Raw genomic sequence first — 21,784 nt, 5'->3', positions numbered from 1 at the left:
AGAAAGCATAAAAGATTTGAAGATTTAGCAAAAAAAGAACGAAAAAGAAAGAACAAACAGAGGACATGAACTCTTTTTTTTTAAGGCAGTTGCTCTGGGCCTGGGTGTTTAGGAATGAGATCAGAGTTTAGGAGGTATGTTGACTTGAGCAGATTGCATGCACAGAACATGTTATCTGCTTGGAAGCCATGAGTCAATCTAGAACAACTTGGCAGAAAGGACCTGCTAATTCAGTGATCAGCAAAGTTGTGATTTTCCAAAAGAAATGTTAGCTTAAAAAGTGGTTTTTTTTGGTGTCTATGTAAAGAAGCTCTGAGATGTTTCTCGCTGTAGTAATAATTCACCAGACTTCTAGCAAGAGCTGGGTGAGGTTGAGGGCGGGAGTCGGGAGTGCGTTCTCAAATTTCAAAAATAAAATGGGAATGAGAGCACAGGAATACAAGTCCTTTAATGCTGCCCTGCTGGGTACCGCCCCTGTAACAGGTATCCCCTAACCTTCTCTCTGATTAGCCTGGTCTTTCTCCCACTACAAACAACAGCCCAGAGCACTGAGATCTCCTCTGCCTATTCAGCAGCTGCTTCACCCTGTGATACCACAACCCTTTTATCTTGTTATCTAACACTGCTCCATTCTTGGGAATTTATCTCCACCATGTTTTATCATCTCCTGCTGTGAACTTTTCTGAAGTGCCTTTGCCTGTTCCTCTCCTCCTGGTCTTTAATCCCTCTGGAATGTGCCCTGAGCTTTGACTTGGATGCTGACAGTCTGATACATCAAGAGGTGTCCTGCCCAGAGGGTTCCCCGTGGAAGATCAGGCTTTTCTGGGCCTCAGGGAAGAACCAGAAGGTCAGAGCTGGGTGTGAACTTGCACACTTGCCATCTCATGAGACTTCACCAGTCACAGTGGCCTGTGGTCTCAGGAGCTAAAATTTCAACTAAACCCACATGTAGCTAAAGCGGCAGCCTTGCTCCCTGGCTCTCAGCCTGCTCTGTCCATTGAGGCATAGACCTGGGACGTCCCTTTGATTTCTCCTCTGATCCCCACTGCAGGAAGTCCTACACATAGGAAGTGCCCACAACCGAAGTGCCATGCCCTTCACTGCCTCACCCGCCTCCAGTACTACTCCCAGAATCATCACAAACCAGTACAACAACCCAGTTGGCCTCTACTCTTCTGAAAACATCTCCAACTTCAACAGTGCCTTGGAGTCAAAGACTGCAGCCAACGGGGAGGAGGCCAATAGCAGACCGTAAGTGGCCCTCCAGGCCAGTCCAAGGAGAGAAATGTCTACCTTAGAAGAGTACTTTCTGTCCTCATTTTCCTCATCTATGTAGCAGGGAAAAAAACATACCTTATCGGGTTGTTGTAAAAGTAAGAAGTAACATGTGACCCGCCCATCACTATTTCTGGCACAAACTAATTGACTAATCACTGAGACCCGCTGTTGTTAATTGTCCCGGTTTCTGTAGTCATCGTTGTCTTGTAACTGACCACATCCCTTCCTTAATAGCTTTGCTGTTTCCTGAGAAGTTCTTCAGTATTTATGTGTGTCTTGAGAGAATCTAGAGTAGTTTCTGTTTGTGTTCACCATCTCACCGAAACATGGGAGAGAACTTCTTGATGCACATTTCTGTATAAGCAGTGTTTGCTTTTTTAATTCCGATAGCAGACCTGAAAGTGTAGGAGGTAGAGAAGTCCCTGGGAGTTTCTCCATGGCAACAGGTTCTGGCCTGGGGGCAGAGGCAGGCAGCACCAGGGAAGGGTGGGCCTTCATATGGAGAAGGTGGAGGAGCCTGAGGTAGCCCCTTGCCCAGCCCTGGGAAGGCAAAACCCTCCCTTTGCAGACCATTGGGATGCTGCTGCCTCTGAGTCTTATCAAAAAGTCTCCTGCACGTCTTCCCAGTGAGGGGTCAGCTTCTGTCCCATCTCAGATGCTTTGAAGATAAATCCAGAAACACTGAGTTTGAGGATGGAGAATAAGAGACATGACTAGTTCTCTGTGGGTGAAAGGGGGTTTTACTAGATCAGGAGTTGCAACCTCAAATGCACTAAAGTGGGAGGCAGGAGAAGGAAGTGAGGGCAGAGCTCTGAGCACAAGCAAGAGGAAGGAGCCCAGGGGCCTGTGACAGCAGGACCGAGCATGCCTGTCCAGAGAGGGAAACCGCTCCTCCATCTGGTGAGGCTGCATGCAGGCCCAGTGTTCCCATTTCTGCTGATTCCTTTCATTAAAACAATTTAATGAATTTCTTTCATTAAAACAATAAAGAGTTTACCAGCAGTCTAGTTTTTAAATTCAGATTTGTTTGAAAATGCCGTATGGGCCAAACTTGTCTGTTTCTTGAGGGTCTTTCCCACTTGGGGTCCTCAGTTCTTGTATTAACTCTGAAGCTCACTTAATTCTGTTTCTCTCCAATTCACCTTCAATGAGAATCTGACCAAGTTTTACTGTAATTAAGTCACAAACCAACTGTTTCAAGTGCACTTAGGAAGAGTAGGGTACCAGAAATTCCAGGCTAGTTATATCTTTGGAAAGCACTGCTGTGGGAACTCCTCTCGAGGGTTCATTGGGTACAGTGTGCATTTATCCCCCCCCGCCTCCCCCAGAAAGACTTTATTGGGAATCTACTACATACACGTCCCGGTGCCCAGGGCTGAGAAGACACTGTGATTTCCTTTTAAGTTTCTTAGCATCTAGTAGCAAAAGGAACAAGCACCCATTTGGCTTTGGCTTGACAAGATATAAAGATCACTGGCCTTTATCACAGTAATCAAGGCAAAGTGGCCACAGATGCTTCTTGCCCAAATTCTGCTTGCTCCGAGGCCTTAATGGCTTGAGATTTTGATGCCCTTGGAGGTGCCTGTGGGGCATTTGGGATGCCTGGGAATAGAGGCGCATTCTGGGCACCCCAAGCTTTCCCCAGGCACACCCTGAAGGGATGCTTCCCAAGCAGCTCAGCAAGAAGCACTGTAACTCCCAGTCCATGCTGCTTTGGTGCTGGGGGAGGCTGACAACGTGACCTTCTTTCACTGTCCCAGAGTGGAATGTTCTGTGATTTGGATTTAATAGCCCAGGAAATGACACATCCTTAATTGAAAAAGCTGCTATGCATTGGGAAAAGTATGTGCCTGGGAAGTATTTTTAGTATGGCCTTGGTTATTTTCCCTTCGTAAATGCCTTCTTTCTTCTCTCTTGTTCCTTGCCTGCTCCTCCCCCAACTTGAAACAATTAAATCTGCAACTGTCTGGGGGCTATATTGGCCTTTCCTCCAGCCCTTGTCCCCAACTGTCTTAGACTTTCTGGCTGCTGCTGCTTCTGAAGCTTTATCAAAGGTCTTCCAGATTTTCCCAGCAGAGGAGACCCAGCCCCTGTTCTGTCCCCTACTCTTTGAGAAGGAATCCAGAAACAGTGGGAATACCAGCAGTTCACAGCAGAGGAACTGTCTGAACCTGCCTTGCCGCCTATGTGTGGTCTCTGCTTACTGGTCTGTTCCTAGACAGGCCACTTGCATTCTATGCAAAGAAAGATTCTCCCATGGACCCAGCAGCCACTGGTAACCTTGCTTGCTCAGTCAGCACTTGTCCCAAACACTCCCTCCCTCCCACTGTTTAGTCTGTGAAATTTGCTGAGGTTCCAGAATTGGCTCACTACATGCTTTGCATCTGAGGTCACATACTTTGCATCTGAGGTCATCACTGATTCCCTGGGGCTCACTCTGGGTTTCTTTATGCCACGCACTTCAGAGCAACTTGGGGTGTGTGTGTGTGACTGTCTGTCTTGTAGGACTTCCCAGAGCCATGTTCCAGTTCATACAAGAACACAGAACTTTTCCAAATTAAACTGGGCAGTTTGGCAAGAGGGTACCTCTGTCCTTCCTCCCAGCACACGTTTGGCAGAGTGGGAGAGCCTCAGCAGCTTTATTCCTTTGGCTCAGCTTAACAGCCATGTTTTGAGTGCCTCCTGTGTTCCGTGTGGGTGAAGGAAATGTGGCTCAATGCAGCAGAAAGCTAGAACCTGGATCTGACCTCTTTTGTACTGAGTTTAGGGTCTCTGACCATTTTCTGGTAATTCAAGGCCTGAATTTCATTATGTATGAGATGCTGCCTGACACTCTCTTGAAGGCACAGCCTTGTGGCCAGAATGTGAATTACTGTTCTGCCTCTTTGTGAGTTTGGGCCAAACCACATAACTTCTCTGAAACTCATTCTTCTCCTATCTCACCACCAGGTTGTTGAGAGGATGCAATGAGATATGTGTCAAACTTCCAGCAAGGTGTCTGGCCTCAGTAGATATTCCGTAAATGCTTGTTATAAATGATTTCACTGCCTAAGAGGAACTCTATATATCCATCGCTTCTGAATAATGGAAGTTCCAGAAGGGTGGGAAAATAAAGACAAGATATTATGGGGAAGTTTTTGCTAAGTATTGTAGGTTAGCCAGCCAGCCAATACTGTTAATCAGCTTCCTGATGGAGCAGTCGTCTCTTCATGGAAAAATTAGTCAGGTTCCCACAACCACCACAGCAGCCTCAAGAGCCTGACTTTGCCAAATTATTCTCGGGCTTTCTCCCCCAACACGAATGGGGTGAATTTCTAAGCAGGTGCAGTGGAAGCAAAAGGATGCTTTATTCTCTATTCCAATTATATCAGAGGAATGGTGTCAACCCTGACTCATCTGGAGCTGGATCGGAAGAAACCCTCTGTCATGAAGGTGGCTTCTTATCCCTCTAGCTAATCTTGCCCACGGCCCAAGGAGAACCAGCTCTGGTCTCTGGGAGTTCCTTCTCTCTTCTCCTAGTATTCTCTTCCCATGTGTAGTATCTTCTCCTGTACTCTTCGCATGAGTATTCCCCTGGTTTCTTATCACAGGTGCAACCTCTAGGCCTTTGAAGACTAAAATTGAGGGAGTATTCAGGGCACGTTCCTTGAAAAGAATGTATGTTTTGCTGTTGTTGGGTGGAATGTCCTATAAATCACAATTAGATACTGTTGTTTGATGGCATGGTTGAGTTCTTCTAAATTCTTGCTGATTTTTTGTCTAGTTGTCCTGTCAGTTATTCTGAGAGAGATGTGAAGTCTCCAACTATAATTGTGAATTTGTCTATCTCTCCTTTCAGTTCTAGCAGTTTTTGCTTCACATGTTTTACAGCTCTGTTGTGTGGTGCACATACATTTAGAATTGCCATAACTTCTTGGCTGATTGAACTTTTTTTTCCCTATATAATGTCCCTTTCTGTTTCTGATAAATTTCTTTATTTTGAAGTCTAGTTTATTTGATATTAATATAGCTGCTCCTTCCCTTTGATTGACATTTGCATGATATATATGTTCCCTCCCCTTTACTTTTAACCTACCTATATGAATTTAAAATGAGGTTTTAAAATAGATAGCATATAATTATATGATCTTTTAAATTCGTTCTGCCTATCTATCATTTAATTATTTCATAGACCATTAACATTTAATTACTGACATATTAGGTTTAAGTCTGCCATTTTATATTTTTTAGTTTTCTGTTTGTATAATTTTTTGTTTCTGTGTTCTTTTTCCTTCCTTCCAGTGAGTTATTTGAACAATTTTTTTTTAGGATTCACTTTGATTTATTGAGGATTTTTAGTTTCTTTGTATAACTTTTAAAATAGTTTTCTACATTATATATACATAACTTATTACAGTCTACTGGTGACATCATTTTACCATTTCCAATGAGTGTAGAAATGTTACCTCTCTTTATTTTCCCCTATTTTTTTTTAACATAATGTATTAAATATTCCCTCTCTGTATATTTAAAACCATATCAGATGGTGTTATAATTTTTGCTTCATTCATCAAACATAATTTGAAAGAGAAGGAATGGCTATTGTTTTTACCCACAAGTTTGGTTATGTGGTTTTCTTCCTTTCTAATGCTTCAGGGTTCCTTTTATCATTTCCTTTCTGTTTGGAGAACTTCCTTTAGCCATTCTTTTAGGATAGGCCTACTGGTGAAGGCTTCTCTTGTTTTCCTTTGTCTAAGAATGACTATATTTCTCTTTCATTCCTGAAGGATATTTTCACTGGATTTAGGAGTCTGAGTTGACATTATTTTTTCTTTCAGCCCTTGAGAAATGTTATGCCACTTCATCTGGTCTCTGGTTTCTGAAGAGGAATTGCAGTCATTCAAATGGCTTTTTCCCTATAGATAAGGTGTCAATTCTCTCTTCCTGTTTTCAAGATATTTTCTTTGTTTTAATTTTCATAAGTTTAGCTATGATGTGTCTTGGTGCAGATTTCTTTGGATTTATCCTGTTTGGGGTTTGCTCAACATTTTGAATTTGTAGGTTTTTGTCTTTTGCCAAATAACAGAAGTTTTTAGCCATTTTTTTTAAAGTACTATTTTAGCTTCATGCTGACTCCAATGTCATGAAAGTTAGTTAGCTCTTTTATTATGGTGCCCAGATCTCTCTCTCTCTCTCTCTCTCTCTCTTTCTTCTTCAATTTATTTCTCTCTGTTATTCAGATTGGGTAATTTCAGTTCAGTGATCCTTTCCTCTTTCCCCTTTGTGCTGCTGCTAATTCTATCCACTGAGTTTCTTTTCTTTTAAAAATTTTGGTCATTGTTCTTTTCAGTTCTAGAATTCCCACTTGGTTCTTTATATCTTTTTTTTTTTTTTTTTTTTTTTGCTGAGGCTTTATAGTTATTCATTTGTTTCAAGCATGTTTGTTATTACTCATTGAAGCATTTTCTTCATGGCTGTTTTAAAACCTGTGTCAGATAATTGTAACATCTCTGTCATATTGGTGTTGGCATCTATCAATTATTTTTATTCAATTCCTGGTACTTGATAGTTGAGAGATTTTTTTTACTTAGAAATCTGGACATTTTTGTTATTACGAGATTCTGGGCATTAGTAAGCTGTTTTATTTTTTACTGGCTTCCTCTGAAATCGCTACAGCCAGAAAGGGGTGCTTCTTTATTACGCTCAGGTGAAGTTCCAGTTTCCCTCCTTGGCTACCGTTGATCCCTGAAGTTATGGAGGTTACTTGTTACTGGTACTGAGACCATGGAGGTGAGTGGTGGCCTCCTTATTGCTGAGTGGTGGTGAAAGTCTTTGGTCTCCTCAAGACCTATTCTGACACCATTGCAGTGGGGAGGGGGAGGCGCATCTGTGTGGGGGTGAAACTCAAGGTTCACCCTGTGGTCTCCACTGATACTGAGGGAGGGTGGAGGGGTGGGATTGTCTCCATGTAGCTAGGAGGGGATAAAATCTGGGCTTCCTACTTGTCCTTCTCTGACACCAAGAGGGTGGTTGGGGTGTCTTATTACAGCCTGACAAATGAGGAAGTCTAGTGTCCCTATTTTGGCTTTTTCTACCATGGATTGGGGTGTGGCCAGTTTTTTTCTGTGTTTTTTCACTGGAGTAGAGTGGTTTGTCTAAAGGTTTCTGTCCTGCTAGGCTATCCCTTTCCTAGTCCTTTGACAACAAAGAGCAGACTTTTCTTGGGACATTTTTTTTTTTTGGTCTGCACCTGTTGCAATGTCCAGGTTGCTGCCTTCTTTAGCTCCAAATCTGAGGTGTCTGAGCTAAAAATAAAGCCCAGAGAACACTTTACCACATGTTCCTCTGGCTCCAAGGTCCCTAGTTGGTTTGCCTTCTTCTGTCCAATAACTTTCAGAGTCTTATGTCATATATATATACACACACATATATATGTAACAGGGATTTCAATTGTACTTAATGGGAAGACTTAGGTAAAAACATATCTACTTCATCTTCATTGTTGAGAGAAAAGATTTTTATGAAGAGACTATCTTCTGTTTGGATGCTTCTTATAAGTAAGATAACCCCTACTCTGTCCCAACCTTTGTCTCCCAGACAGGCAGTTTTAGTGAGGAACCAAAATTCACTTATTATGTGAGAAAATGATCCCAGTAAATTCTATCAGCAGTGGCAAGTTTATCTCGTGGCTTCTTCATTTTATGCAGATACTTAAATTGCTGCCACAGGTGAAGGCTTAAATTTAAAATAAAACAAAACAAAACAAACTAAATAGCTCCTTATGTCCCAACTGTAGTTTCTTCATTATTCTGATGGAGTGGACTTACTTTCACCTCGGGGCTGTTGAACTGTTCAGGCCCCAGAACCATGGTATGGGCTATTCTCTGTCCCTGTAGACCCAAGAGCTCTCTTGGCTGGAGCAGGCCTGCATGTCTGCAGTCTCAGCCTCTGAAATCCTCCTCTGAGAGATGAGTTATTGTCAGAGCTGCATCTTCCCTCTCCAAGACTGGGATCCTTAAAGGCAGGCTGGGTGTTGACTGGCTGTAAAATCCCTGGGAGACAGACCCTTGTTTCCTACTCTGAGCTCTTGAGGTCAGAACCTAAATTAGTGGGAAAAATGTGAAACATTTCAGTAACTGGTGGACATTTGAGCTCCAAGGGTGCCACACACAAAGAATGTAATGTAGAGGAATTGAGTTTGATTAAACTCTTCTATTTTGTTATTTAAACTATAAAGGGTGAGTTCAGAAGAATGTAATTACTTCCAACTTCCCACTCTTAAAACTTTTTCTCCTGGTGCCTTTCAGTTATGTTTGTCATAGTTTCACATATCACTATAGAATTCCCTTTTGTTGCTCTTACTGTATATAAAAACAAGAATATATATTTTTCTCCATTTCTTATGCATGTTTTTTTCTAGAGTTTTTTTTTTTTTAAGATATTGTGGTAATATATGTCCGTATCTTATGGTTTAGTGTCTAAGACTTAAAACATTGGGATTTAGGATGTTATTTTTTAATTAGGCATACCAGTGCTTCAAACAAGGAGATGGGTATGAAAGTGCTTTATAAATTGTCAACTGGTAGAAAGATATTATCTTTATTTCAGAATTATTGAATGTTTTGTTTTTTTTTGAAATCATGGCAACGCTTTAAAATAGTGTTTGCTGGAAGCATACGTGATGACCTTGTGGTTTGGACTTTGTCATTTTTAGGATTCCCTTGGTGGCTTCCAGACATAACATACACCAAAGAAGATGAAAGATCCCTCCCAAGAACATTCCATGGTTCTGATCTTGATTCTAAAATAGTTCTGAGTGTAATAGGAAAAATATTACTAAAAAGTAATGCAATCCATTTATTATAGGGCAAGTTCAGAAAGCGAGACCCAAAGACAGAGTCCGGCATTTGACTTGAAAAAACAGGGCTGAAAGGTGGGCTAGAGGAAGACTGCCTGCCTTGTTAAAATGGCTTCTCAGGGTGGGCCCCGTCCCCTGCCCTGGGGAGGCGCCCACAGGTCCCTGCCCACCCAGCCAGGGCAGGTCAGAGGGAGAGAGAGAACAGAGTGGGTGTGGACACCAGGAGGAGTGCCGCGGCCGGCAGGAGTGACCAGCTGATGGAGTCAGTGGGTCTTTCTTCTTAGCCTTTGACCTTCCCTGGCAGCAGCAAAGCCTGTGTCACTGTTTGGGGCTATGTCCTCTCCTGAGAACATGGCTGGAATGAAAAGGCAGCACCTGGAGTTTCATTGCTGTGATCGGCTCTGCTTCCAGCTGTGGGGCCTGAGTGATGTACCTGAAGTGCCCCAGGAGGCTGAGAGAGATGAAGATGGAGAGAGAGAGAGTGAAGCAGAGGGATCTGACATGGGGAGAATTATATGGGGACCATATGCACAGTTATCTCTTTAAAATGGAATGTGAAATAATTACACGATGGTGGGAGATGAATATGTAAGCAGAATTCATATAATTCATTTGCATTTGTACCCGTGGCTTCAGCCCTAATGAGAGTCTTGTTAGATTTGCTGAGAAAAAACGTTTTAGGCACTGAATGCATCTTGAATCCTGGGAGGCATCCTGGTGCACTGGAAAGCGTGTACCTTTAGTAGTCCTAAGTGGCAGCTTGGTTAATTATGCAAGCCTACCTATCTGTGCCTATGTTGTACCACCACCAAGTTATCTGATGTATGCTATTTGGTTCCTCTGAATACATAGTCCCCTAGCCGAGGCTGAGAGGAAGGAGGGGATCCGCGTTGCAGGAGGCTGGGCTGGCGTCTCCCTGGCACAGCCCTTGGGGCCCTGCTGCCCTGCTGCCCTGGAGGATCCCTGTGAGCTGGTGGGAGCAGAGAGTGGGCATAACAAGGAGGAAGAAGGAACTGATATGCTTACACTTTTCATTCACTTACCCAATATCTGCTGAGTTCTGACTGTGCCAGGCACTGATCCAAGGCAGAAAATAAAATGGTGAACAAGACAAAGTCCCTGCCATCATGGGACTTACTTCTAGGGGGAGACAGACAATAAAGAAACACGCGTGTTGTGCAAGGTAAGAAGGTGATAAATAACGTGGAGAAAGATGCAGTAGAGTCAGGGGCTGACCGGTGATGGGGTGGGGTGAGCTGCTTTAAGTCAGAGTCAGGAACGCCGTCTCTGAGGATGACATTTGGGCAGAGGCCTGAGTGAAGTAGAGGAGCAGCGGGGCTATGTGGGGAGAGGGCCCTCCCGGCAGAGGGAGCAGTAAGGACCAAGGTTCTGAGGCCGGAGTGGGCTCTGTGTGTCCCAGAAGCAGCAAGAAGACTGAAATGACAGAGTAGGGTGAGCAGGGGACAGGGATGTGTGCGAGGTGGCTTTCAGGGGCAAAACCTTTAGGATCTTTCTACTTTTGTAATATAAATTTCATACGAAGGAGTTGAATTTGATTAAACTACTGTTTTGTCATTACAACTGTAAAGATTTGGTTTTGAGTTAGCCAGGCATACACTGAGCCACAGCATGGCACAATCTGTGCTTAAAATTTGACTCTGGCCTCTGGTTGACGGTAAGTCTGTCCTGGGCAGGAGAAGGGAAGCAGAGGGATAAGTTATGCAGTTGTTCATTTGTTCATTCATTTGCTCACTGTGCTGGTGAGCAAAGGCGTGGCTTGGACAAGTGGGTGGAGATGGGGGTGGTGAAGAGGGGCCAGACTCAGGATAGGTTTTACAGGGAAGCTGACTGGATTCTCTCTTTCTTCGGCATCCCTGCTTCCTTGAGACTAGGTCACCAAGGCCTCCTCCCCCTGGAAAATGTAGCCCAGGAGGGAGGCAGCTCCCAGGATACTGCCTGAGTCCTTGTCCTGCTCTGGGGAACCCAGAATGATGGGGAGAAGGTGTGGGAGGCATGGCCTGGCTTGCCTGGACCCTGGGCTAAGCTGAGGACCCTGTTTCTACCCTTACATTGTAATGACCAGCGACTCTCATGTCTGTGTTATAGGTGAGGGCACTGAACTCCTTGGAGAGAGAATTATGAGGGGTTGATGAGGACTTGTGAAGCTCCTTGAAATAATCAGGCATAAGGAACACTGATTTCTACTCTGTACGTGAATATGCACATGGCCGATTCTGAGGAAACCCACAGAGTTTTCAGTGGTCAGGTTGTGGTTGATGTTTTCTCTCTTCCAAATCTTCTCTTGACATAAAATTATTTATGTAGCTTAAAAAGAAGCAAAGCATTCCCATCACAAGGGATTAGGCCAAAAAATAATTGCATTGCCGAAAGAAACTATTTGGAAAAATAGCATCTTATTGCATTGAGGCAGCAGCCAGCTTGCAAATATCACTCAGTTTTGGCAGAAGGTCTGTGTCCGAGTTAAGGCTTCACCCACAGGGATAATTTCTGTCAATCCTTTGATCCAGGGGTGTCTTCACTTTGGAGAAGGTGCCTGGGGAATTTTTTCTAACTTCCGACATGTCCTAATGAATCTCCAAACATTCTTTACAGCTTAGACCATTCTCTGTCTCCAAGCGGCCTCGTCATAGACAAAGAATCTGAAGTTTACAAGATGCTTCAGGAGAAACAGGAGTTAAACGAGCCCCCAAAGCAGTCCACTTCTTTCCTGGTTTTGCAGGAAATTCTGGAGTCGGAGGAGAAAGGTAATCAGCCCTGGGTGTGGTCAGAATCTCCTGTTCCAGGCCTGGGGGTGAGAGTCAGTTATGGTGAAAACACAGGTGAGACAGTGGGAGGAAAGAGCACTGTGTGCTTTGGAATGTGTGGGCCTTTAAAATGCCAAAAACTCTTTAAAAAGAAGGAGAGGTCATGGTTGAGAGGCCCTCATCACAACTTACCATCTGGCCTTTGTTTCAGAAGCTCAGTCCCAGGCTGCTTCCTGCCTCAGGAGCACTAGAATGCAGAGATCGGGCATGAACTTGACTGGTGTGGGATTTGGCTGGCCTGCCCCTTGACTGTTTGCCTGACTTGAGCCCACAGACCACATTCCTGTGGTGGCTGGTGACCGCATGGGGGACGGCCAGGGGTGGTGATAAGCAGAATGAAAGTGAACCAGACGATGACGTCAGGCGCTGGGTTTTCACTCTGGGCCCATGTCCCCCAGCATGGGTGGGCGACGCCTTGAGGGCCTGAGCCCCCAGTCTGGCCACCTCCTTGCTGTGTAAACTTAGGCAAGTGTCTGAACTGCTCTGGTCCTGCTTTCTCATCTATCAATTGGGGATAAAAATCCTTCCCTCAAAAATTGTTGTGAGGCCCATATACCCTCCATTGTGCAAAACAGCTGTGGCTGTGACTGGCAGAGAATAGGTCCTTGCTCATTATTATTGTGTTTGAAACTAACGAGAGAGTCCCTGCGCTGTGGGGCTCTGCAGGTCTCAGGAGATAGCCTTCATCTTGTAAATGGCAGGCACTGTATATTTTTTATCCTAATTTTCAAGCAGTGAGTGATAAAGGTGTCTTTATTTTATTTTATTAAGCATAACATACAAACACAAAGATTCTTACCATATATGATCATTCCATTCTTGATATATAATCAGTAACTCACAGTATCATCACATAGTTGTATATTCATCATCATGATAATTTCTCAGAGCATTTGCATCAATTCAGAAAAAGAAACAAAAAGAGAACAGAAAAAAATCCATACATTCCATACCCCTTGCCCCTCCCCCCACCGATCCCCAGCATTTCAATCTACTAAATTTATCCCAACATTTGTTCCCCCTAGTATCTATTTATTTTCAATCCATATGTTTTACTCATCTGCCGAGCATCAGACACAAGGTGATAAAGGTGTCTTAACAGCGACAGTATAAGGAATCGGTGACAGATGGAGATACCGAAGAAGGGATGCTTTTTTCTCATTCTTGCAAGGTGAGCTGTGGAGCAGCAGCCCACAGGCTCGCCCACCTCCCAGGCTATTGTGAGCAGCTGTCTCTTTGGGTCTCATCCGCTGAGCTGCTCAGGACTTCTCTCTAGAGTTGGGTTTTGCGCCCCCTCCTGGTGCCTCAGGATGCCCGCCCTCTGCACAATGCTTTGTCACTTTCTCCCAGGGCGCCTCCTTCTGCTCTCGCCAGCTCCCCCGAGTGGCCATCTGGGAAGAGAGTCGGTGCTTCTGGGGGAGACATCTGGTGGTTCTGAAATGGAGAGACCCACCTCAGCCAGGCTTCAAAGGGGGGTGATTATTTGCTCTGGGAAGCCAGTGAGGGTTCCAGCTGGGGCACCCTGCGGAAGAGTATCCTCCCTCTGCAGATTCAGCTCCCTGGGGCATCCTTTCTAAGCTGAAAATTCCTCTGTGCACACCCCCAGCACCTCTGCTTCCTTCTCATTTGCAAGGGTTCTTTAGAAAGGGTGGTAATTTACACGCAGAGGGAATTAGGAAGAAAGTGCTTCTTTTATGCTAAAAGATAGTGTTCTACCCCCTCCATCCCCACCCCTTTGTTTATTGGGTAGTCACTGAGCCCTAGCCTCTATTCACTAGTAGGCTGCTCTGACATAGGACTTGGGGGCCAACCCTGGGGGAACGCAGCTTTGTCAAAGTTTGAGAAACCACAGCATATTCTGTTCCTAAGTGGGTGTGCAACCCTTCACTAGAGAGAGTAAAAGTCAGTCCATCCCGGTCCAGACTAGCACAGGGAAAGATGTTTCAGGGCTCATCTGGTCAAATGCCCTCATGCCACAGAAAGACCTAAGGCCCCAAGATCACTGGCTGCCAAGGCAGAGTAGGGGACCCCACACTCATCAAGATCTGGCTCCTTCTGTTACCCGACAAAGGCCGTGAATTCTTTTGCCCTATGCGCTCAGTAACCAATTCCTGAGACGCCGGGTTTCAAAGAGAGAAAGAGTTTATTACTAGGCATGTAGTAGAACAGATGGCCTAGCGGCCCAAACTCTGCCCGAACTGCAGAGTTCGGCAGTTCTGATAGTTTTATTAGAGAAAAGGATGGGCAGGGGTTAGGATCATGAGCACAGTGGCCCCAGATGAAGTCATTAGAGGTGATCTTATTATTGAGCATGCACAGTTCGATTACATGCTTAGGCATAGGTAGGAAAATGCTGACTATTATAATGAGGTCTAGGTGACTTGTAAGTTAAAGTCTAAGATACTGCGCACATCAGGCTGGCCCATTTTGGCTAGTACCAGTCTTGGTCATCAAGATAACTTTTGGCTTGGGGTGGTTAGCTCTGGGCTGACCCAGCGCCCTCCATTAATAAACATTAGGGGTTGTCCTTAGTGATTACAAGACTCTAAAGTTGAAAAACTGGATATATAGGTTCAAATGAAGGTTAGTCACAAGGTTTTTACAATCACATGGGCAGAAACGAAAGGCTATGCAACCATTATCAGAGATTAAGGCAGCTGGATTACAGTTCAGATATTTCAGGTATTTCCTTCTGCCTACTCCAGTATACCAGAATGCAAAAGAGGAATATGTATGTAATGTTTTAGTAATCAACAGCATCCTTTCAGTCCTGACTTCTCAGTTACAATTCCATCCTGTGCTTCATCAACCAAGCCCATGGCTTCCATTCTTTTTTTTTTTTTTTCACATGGGCAGGCACCAGAAATCGAACCCAGGTCCTCGGGCATGGCAGGCAAGCATTCTTGCCTGATGAGCCACTGTGGCCCACCCATGGCTTCCATTCTTAAGGTTACCTCCTAGTCCTATCTGACAGCTGGAGCTCTAGCCATCAGGAAGGAAGAACAAGGAAAGGGCAAACTGTGGACTCCTATCAGATGAATCAGCTTTCTCCTTTCCAGACGGTCTCTACCATTTCCATTTGTGTTTAATTGATCAGAACTTAGTCACATGGCCGCACATAGTTGGAAGGTAGTCTGGGAATTAGAGCTGTTTTCCCCTTTGTTGGATGTTTTCTTGCCCCAAATAAAATCAGGGTTTTGGTAAAAAGGAAGGAGATAATGTTTATTGTAGTCTCTTCCATACCTCCTAATATATACTTGCATTCAGTTTTCACTGAAAGCAACAGGATAAATTCCATCCAAACATCTACCATAAACAGAAGGCTCTCTCTGAAGGGAACCTGAATGCATTTTTATAGTTTGAGATGACATGTGCAGAGCTTAGGGCAGTGGCTGGTCCATAGTAAAAGCACTGCTATTATTCAGAGAGGTCTCTAGTTCAGAAAGTAGCACTTCATTGCATAAAGTCCCCTGCATCCAGAATCTGGCCTGCTGTGAGACGTGGTGCAAATTGCTCATCTCTCTGAGCCCTTTTCTGCACACATAAAGTGAGGCTAATAATAGTGATTTCACAGGATTGCTTGAAAGGGTTAATGGAAGCTGTCTGTGTCCACTAATACTAGGCAAGAGGAGGTGCCCAGTCAGTGAGCTCCCTGCAGGTGTTCTGGAGAGGTCTGCTGCTCCAGAGCTTCATGATAAACCTATGCAGATTGGATGATGTGGGTCTTCTTAGTCTGCATGAAATTCGGCCTCTGGACTAAGAGAAAGAAGGGTCCTGGGTACCTTAAACTTCACACTTGCTCTGAATCAAATTCCAAAATGTGAAAAGAGAAAGAGACTTTTAACGAGTGGAAACTTGGGTGGAGATGTAATGGATGGAGGAAACAGTGGCCAGAAGCTGAGAGATGAGATGAAGGCTTGCTCAGGAAGTATGAAGACTCCTTTTGCCTGTGACTAGGGTTCCTGGAGTCAGACCATGGAGGACCATCAGGTGCTAGGGTAAGGACCACGAGCTTGATTCTAAAGGCGATGTGAAGCCATGAAAGGTTGCTGAGCAACCTTTGGAGTGAATCAAAAAAAAAGCTTTGCTTTATTTAATTCATTTTCTGGAAAACTTTGGAATATAGAATGCAGTGGAGGAAGAGAAATGTGGAATTTTTGTGATTTCCCAGAGTACAAAGGGAGCTGATGTTTTTTTTGATGTGAACTAGTTGAGAGGAAAGAAAAAGAAGAAATTTCTTTAAATTTGTTGTTGACTGAGTAACAGAGAAAAATTGGGCCAGCAGGTGGTGCTGCAGGGCTGGCGTTGGGGCTAGACAAGCCATCCAGGGCTGCTCCATCCCGCTACCGCCTCCCCCGAGCTGTGTCCACATTTGTGGACTTCACGTCTCTTTATTCCAGAAGGGAATGTGGATGCTTCTCCACATTCTCATTTTTCTCATTTTCCCCTCTTCATTTCTGTCTCCTTCTTTCAGCCAAGTTTATATGAAAAGCACGGCTCATCTGGCCCCATGGGGCAAAGTATCTGAGAGAATTGTGCCAGTAGGCCTTTGCCCCGTGACTTTGTGAAGACCTCTGGGAGGTTGCCCTGCTTCTCTCCTGTCGGTTTGGGTGGGAGTCATTGGCCCCCTTCCCACCAGAGACCCTGACCTCATAGAGTTGGTTCCCACGTTGTCCAGGTGTATGGGTATGCAGAGATGCTGCCTGCTTTCCTTTTCTTTGGGAGTGGCAGCCAAGGTGGCTCCAGTACTACCAGCCAAAACACGAGAGAGGCTGTTTGGACAGAGGCATAATGCTTGGAGAAGCTTCCCGCTCAGCCCCTTCCCTGATCCCTCTAGGCAGGGTCAGGGGTGAGGCACTCGCCTCAGGTATAAAATTTCAAGGGGCATCAAAAAACTCAGTAATCAAGATATATAATGTTTTAATGCAGATATTTTAAAAATAAAATATGTGATGAACAAAATTGGGGCCCTTGGCCAAGGAAGGGTACAAGATTTGGAAAGGGCACAGTGGTGCCTTGGGCTCGGGGTAGGAATAACCCAAGCACTAAGGGGATTTCTTCTCTGCGTCTGTCCGTGGGACAGAAGCAAGCCTTCCCCAAGCCCCACTGTAGGAACTCGTGTGGCTGCACCTCATATGTGACAGTTTAAAAATGAGGAAAGCCTGGAACTTCCTAATTTCTCCTCCCTCTCATGTGTTGCCAGATGGACATCTGGAACTGGTGTGGGGTGGTGGTGGGGGTTCCCAGCCCTGATTGGGAAAACCTGAGAGACTGTGCCATAAACCCCCGTGATGGGGTCATTGTAAGTCCCAGGCTGCTTTCAAATATTCCCTCTTGGTTTTTCCCATAAGCCAGCAAAGTACCTTAAACTACAACTTAAACTTCCATTGCACCGGTCAGCAGTGACCTGCAATACAAATGCATTTCTTGCTCATGTTCCATGGGAGCAGCTGGTGGCTTTGTGGGGTTTGATGGGGCTGGGTCTGGAGTCACATGTCTTCTAATTCTGGAAGCCTTGCGGAGGGGGCAGAAGTCACTCTCTGGGACGTGCTGTTCTCCTGGCAGAGGGCAGAAGCTAAATGCAGACAGGGCCAAACCACGCCAAGTACATCTTGTGTCCTTTCTTCAACATGGGTCACATCTGCTCACATTCTATTGGCAAGTCACGGGCCCAACCTAAAGTTAGTAGGGTGGAGATGTGTATTCCTCCTAGAGCAGGGTTTCTTAACCTCAACACGACTGACATATCGGTAGCTTGTTGTGGGTCTGTCCTGTGCATTTTAGAATGTTTAGCAGCATCCTTGGCCTCTACCCACCACATGCTAGAAGCCCCTGCCCCATCCCCTACCAAATTATGACAATCAAAAATGTCCCCTACGGGGCAAAATCCCCCCCAGTTGAGAACCACTGATCTCAAAGGAAGTATGGCAGGGGTGGAGAGGGTGTGGATAATTGTGAATAACATAAACAATCTGCCACACCCAGTTAGAGGAACTTACTCCTTGTCTGAACATGTGTCTCAAGTTTTGGTTCAAAAGCACTGATCAACTTATGAGGACTCATTTTCTCAAAGGATAAGAGAGCCAGGGCCCAATCCGTGAGCCCCAGGATTGCCTGGCATGACAGCAGTTGTGGGACGGCCCTCTCCCTCACCCCCTCCTTACCCTCTCCTCACGCCCCCTGCTCTTACAGAAAGTCGTTTCTTTGCTCTGGTCCAGTGGTTCACCAAAAGTGGAACATTGCGGGAGAGGCCCAGTGATTTTGTTTTAATGAGCCCTCCGGGTGATTTTGATGCATAGTAAAGTTTGAGAACAGCTATAAGTCTAAAGAAGTGGGTTTTAACCAGAGGTATAGAACTTTACTATATTGGGGTTCCTGCATGTGGAAATGCTGGTTCAACGGTTCTGGGATAGGGCCTGGCCAGGTGCCTGTTCAAAGCTATTACTGGCACAGAGGCTTCTCTAGCTTTTTGGTACAATGCATATTAGACTAAGGCACAGATCAACACATACTTGTTATGAAATTTCATCATTCATTTTCATATATTTGTTGAGCCTCTTTTTTTTGTTTTTTAATTTTTATTGTTTTTATTTTTTTAAATACCAAAAAACACATAACAAACGCAAACATTCCTATTTTGATCATTCCATTCTACATATATAATCAGTAATTCACAATATCATCACAATTGCATATTCATCATCATAATCATTTCTTGGAACATTTGCATCTATTCAGAAGAAGAAATAAAATGAAAACAGAAAAAATAAAATTGTACATACCGTATCCCTTACCCCTCCCTTTCATTGATCACTAGCATTTCAAACTAAATTTATTTTAACATTTGTCCCCCCTATTGTTTATTTTTATTCCATATGTTTTACTCATCTGTTGACAAGGTAGATAAAAGGAGCATCAGACACAAGGTTTTCACAGTCACACAGTCACATTGTGACAGCTATATCATTATTCAATCATCGTATTGAGCCTCTTTTATTTGTAAGCCCTATGCAAAGCTCTGGGTTATTAAAAAGTAATAAAATAAGCTTCTTGTGCTCAAGTAATTTGCAGCCCAGGCAAAGAGACATGTGACATTATCTCACGTACATAATAGCACTAGCCATATCACAGTTAAAAAACAAAATAAAAAAAAAAAACAGTGATATGGAAGCACAGCCAGCTGAATATGTAGTGATAGTAATAAAATTAATAGCTGCCATTTATTAAAGGCTGACCGTGTGGCAGATACTGTGGGAGGGCTTTTGTACAACAGTGAAAGGAATAATGATCTCTTTTAAGAAAAGGAAACTGAGGGCCAGAGAGATTAAGTAACTTGCCTAAGGATCATACAGCAGAGTCCATGACCTCGCTTGATCATTATGTGACTCTGAAAGAGCCAGATAATGATGTTTGCTCAATTCCGTCCTACCTGGACAACCTGAATGTTTGCCTCATTTTAGGGGATCCCAGCAAGCCCTCAGGATTCAGAAGTGTTAAGGCTCCAGTCACCAAAGTGGCTGCATCGATTGGAAATGCTCAGAAGTTGCCCATGTGTGACAAATGCGGCACCGGCATTGTGTGAGTATCTGGCTCTCCAGCGCTTAGAGGCCCAGCCGGTTTGGTAAACCATGAAAATGTGGAAAGTGATGGATGATGCACATTTTGGGTGCGAAGGTGAAAAATCCCGCTTGGAAAAATGTTGAGAAGAGGCCAGGTAGGTTGCATCCTCCAGAGCCAGGTGGAGATGGTTCTGAATGTGTGAAACAGAAAAAGCAGGGCTGCTCTGTTGAAGCAGGAGGGGCTTCAAGAGTCATGTCTCAGGACCCCAGGAATGAGAATCCTGTGATGCCTGAAGGCCAGCTGAGGGGCACTGCCTCTCCGGCCAGCCCAAAGCTCCAGCCCAGACATGGCTTGTGTAGTACCCTGGTGCCTCCTGCAGCCTCTTGACACTAATGGAGACCCTTTCTGCCCTCCCTCCTGCAGCGGGGTCTTTGTGAAGCTGCGGGACCGGCACCGCCACCCAGAGTGTTATGTCTGCAGCGACTGTGGCACTAACCTGAAGCAGAAGGGCCATTTCTTTGTGGAAGATCAAATCTATTGTGAAAAGCACGCTCGGGAGCGAGTCACGCCACCCGAGGGCTACGACGTGGTCACCGTGTTCCCCAAGTGAACCAGCGAGGTCTCCAGTGACCACTGCTCTCCAGCCAGCCCCTACTGCCATTTGTCTCCTAAATGTTTTGGCCCTCTTCTCTCCTAAAAGTTCTGTGCTTTCCTTGGTTTTATCTCTGCTCATTAGACAGCGAGTCCCCCGGCCTCTGCTAAATGACTCACATTGGCTGTGTGGTGCCTGCTTGTACAACTAACAGGAGATTGGTTATTCTGGTGTCCTCTTGCCTGCATCACAGTCTCCTCTCTGCCTCAGTTCTTCTCTGCTGCATATGGACATCAGCTAAATTTGATCCAAACTGACTTTAGTATGTCTGACATTAATTTCATTTTTATGCAATAAATTGACAGACTCCAAAGCAGCATGTTGTCTGTTGTCATTGGGCCATGAGTCCTTTTTCTGACCTCAAGGAGACTTCTGAGGTCCCTTTTCTCTTTGAAGTTTCCCCTTCCTCTGAGATTTGTAAGCCTTTTCCCCCAGGTGGGAGAAGACCAGCATCTTTGAATGTGTCACATTATTTTATTTCTTTGACGCTTGCTCCAAATTCTCTCTCTCTGTTGTTAATTAAGGAACTTGTCTGTGTTTTAATGGAATGATGTTTTCTTCACATCTGGCTTGTCTGTGGCTTATCCAACAAAACAAACGCTTCTCAAGTGATAGATGTGGAGTTTTACCAGTGGACCTTAAAATATTTCCCAGTAAGTTCCCCTCCAGGCTGATTGCTGCCATCACATCCCCTCTCCCTTGTGGAGGAAAACAAACCCTGAGACGTGGCCAGCATCCCTAAACCTGCAGAGAGCTAAGAGCGCAAGGAAATGGTCACAGAAGAAACTGAGAGTCCTGACTGTTAAGGAGCCTGAGCGACAGTTGTGAGGTTACTGTAGGTCATCGCCTGGTGGCAGCTCCTAACAGGGCCATTTACCCAACGCAGTGGTGCCCCCAGTCCAGAGACTGAGACTAAGCAATTATTAAGAAAAGTGGACAGCACACACCAGCCAGAACCCTTCCTCCAAAGGAGCAAAACATCTGCCCGTGCACTGTTTCCACCACCATGGGCAATACTTAAGGCTTGCACTGATGAAGGGACTCTCTCATCAGTGCTTAATAGTAAGGATTTTAGTTGGCAGCAGTGCATGAGTTTTATACCTAGCATTTATGCTGGGATGCCGGCTAGTAGAATACACCTTGCGCAGTTTAGACAGCAGTTTTAGTGCCACAAAAGCAGGAGCCGAAGCCTTTCATTTGGAACATTACTTAACATTAAAGCTCTAGAGTTTTTTTGTTTTGTTGCTGTTTATTTGCTTTTACTTTAAACTCCATCTATTTCTAATATTCTAAAAAGCAAGATAGCTTAAACTTTGCAATTCTGGGAAATCAACATAAAATGAAAGCTCTCAAACCACTGGCAAGTTTGATGAATTCACAAACGTAGAAACAGCTGTGATTCAGGTTTACTGATTGGAAGGGAAAAGATAGGTAAAAGAGAGATTCTTAGAACTTTCTCCAGTCTTTGTTCTAGGTAACATGCCAATCATTTTGATGCTGTATGGTGGGGTCGCATTTCATTATTTTTTCCATGTTGTGGAATTTTGTTTGTTTGTTTTGTGGGTTTGTTTTGTTTGTTTGGGAAGTGCATGGGCTGGAAATTGAACCCGGGTCTCCCACATGGCAGGTGAG

At 44.6% G+C, this 21,784-nt stretch overlaps 1 protein-coding gene across 2 annotated transcripts in view; it reads left to right on the top strand.

Moving 5' to 3' along the window:
- Window positions 1-20,465, top strand: part of PDLIM1 (PDZ and LIM domain 1) — a 41,417-nt gene extending 20,952 nt beyond the window's left edge. For both annotated transcript variants that reach the window (XM_077125503.1, XM_077125502.1), the window contains exons 4-7: window positions 1,052-1,251; window positions 11,729-11,880; window positions 19,401-19,518; window positions 19,924-20,465. In XM_077125503.1, coding sequence (XP_076981618.1) covers window positions 1,052-1,251; window positions 11,729-11,880; window positions 19,401-19,518; window positions 19,924-20,110 — 657 coding nt within the window. In that variant the 3' untranslated portion in view covers window positions 20,111-20,465. The remainder of the gene's footprint in view (window positions 1-1,051; window positions 1,252-11,728; window positions 11,881-19,400; window positions 19,519-19,923) is intronic.
- Window positions 20,466-21,784: the final 1,319 nt, after the last annotated feature.

This window comes from Tamandua tetradactyla, chromosome 13, assembly GCF_023851605.1.
Source record: "Tamandua tetradactyla isolate mTamTet1 chromosome 13, mTamTet1.pri, whole genome shotgun sequence".
NCBI lineage: Eukaryota > Metazoa > Chordata > Mammalia > Pilosa > Myrmecophagidae > Tamandua > Tamandua tetradactyla.
This window is presented reverse-complemented; position numbering and strand designations above follow the sequence as displayed.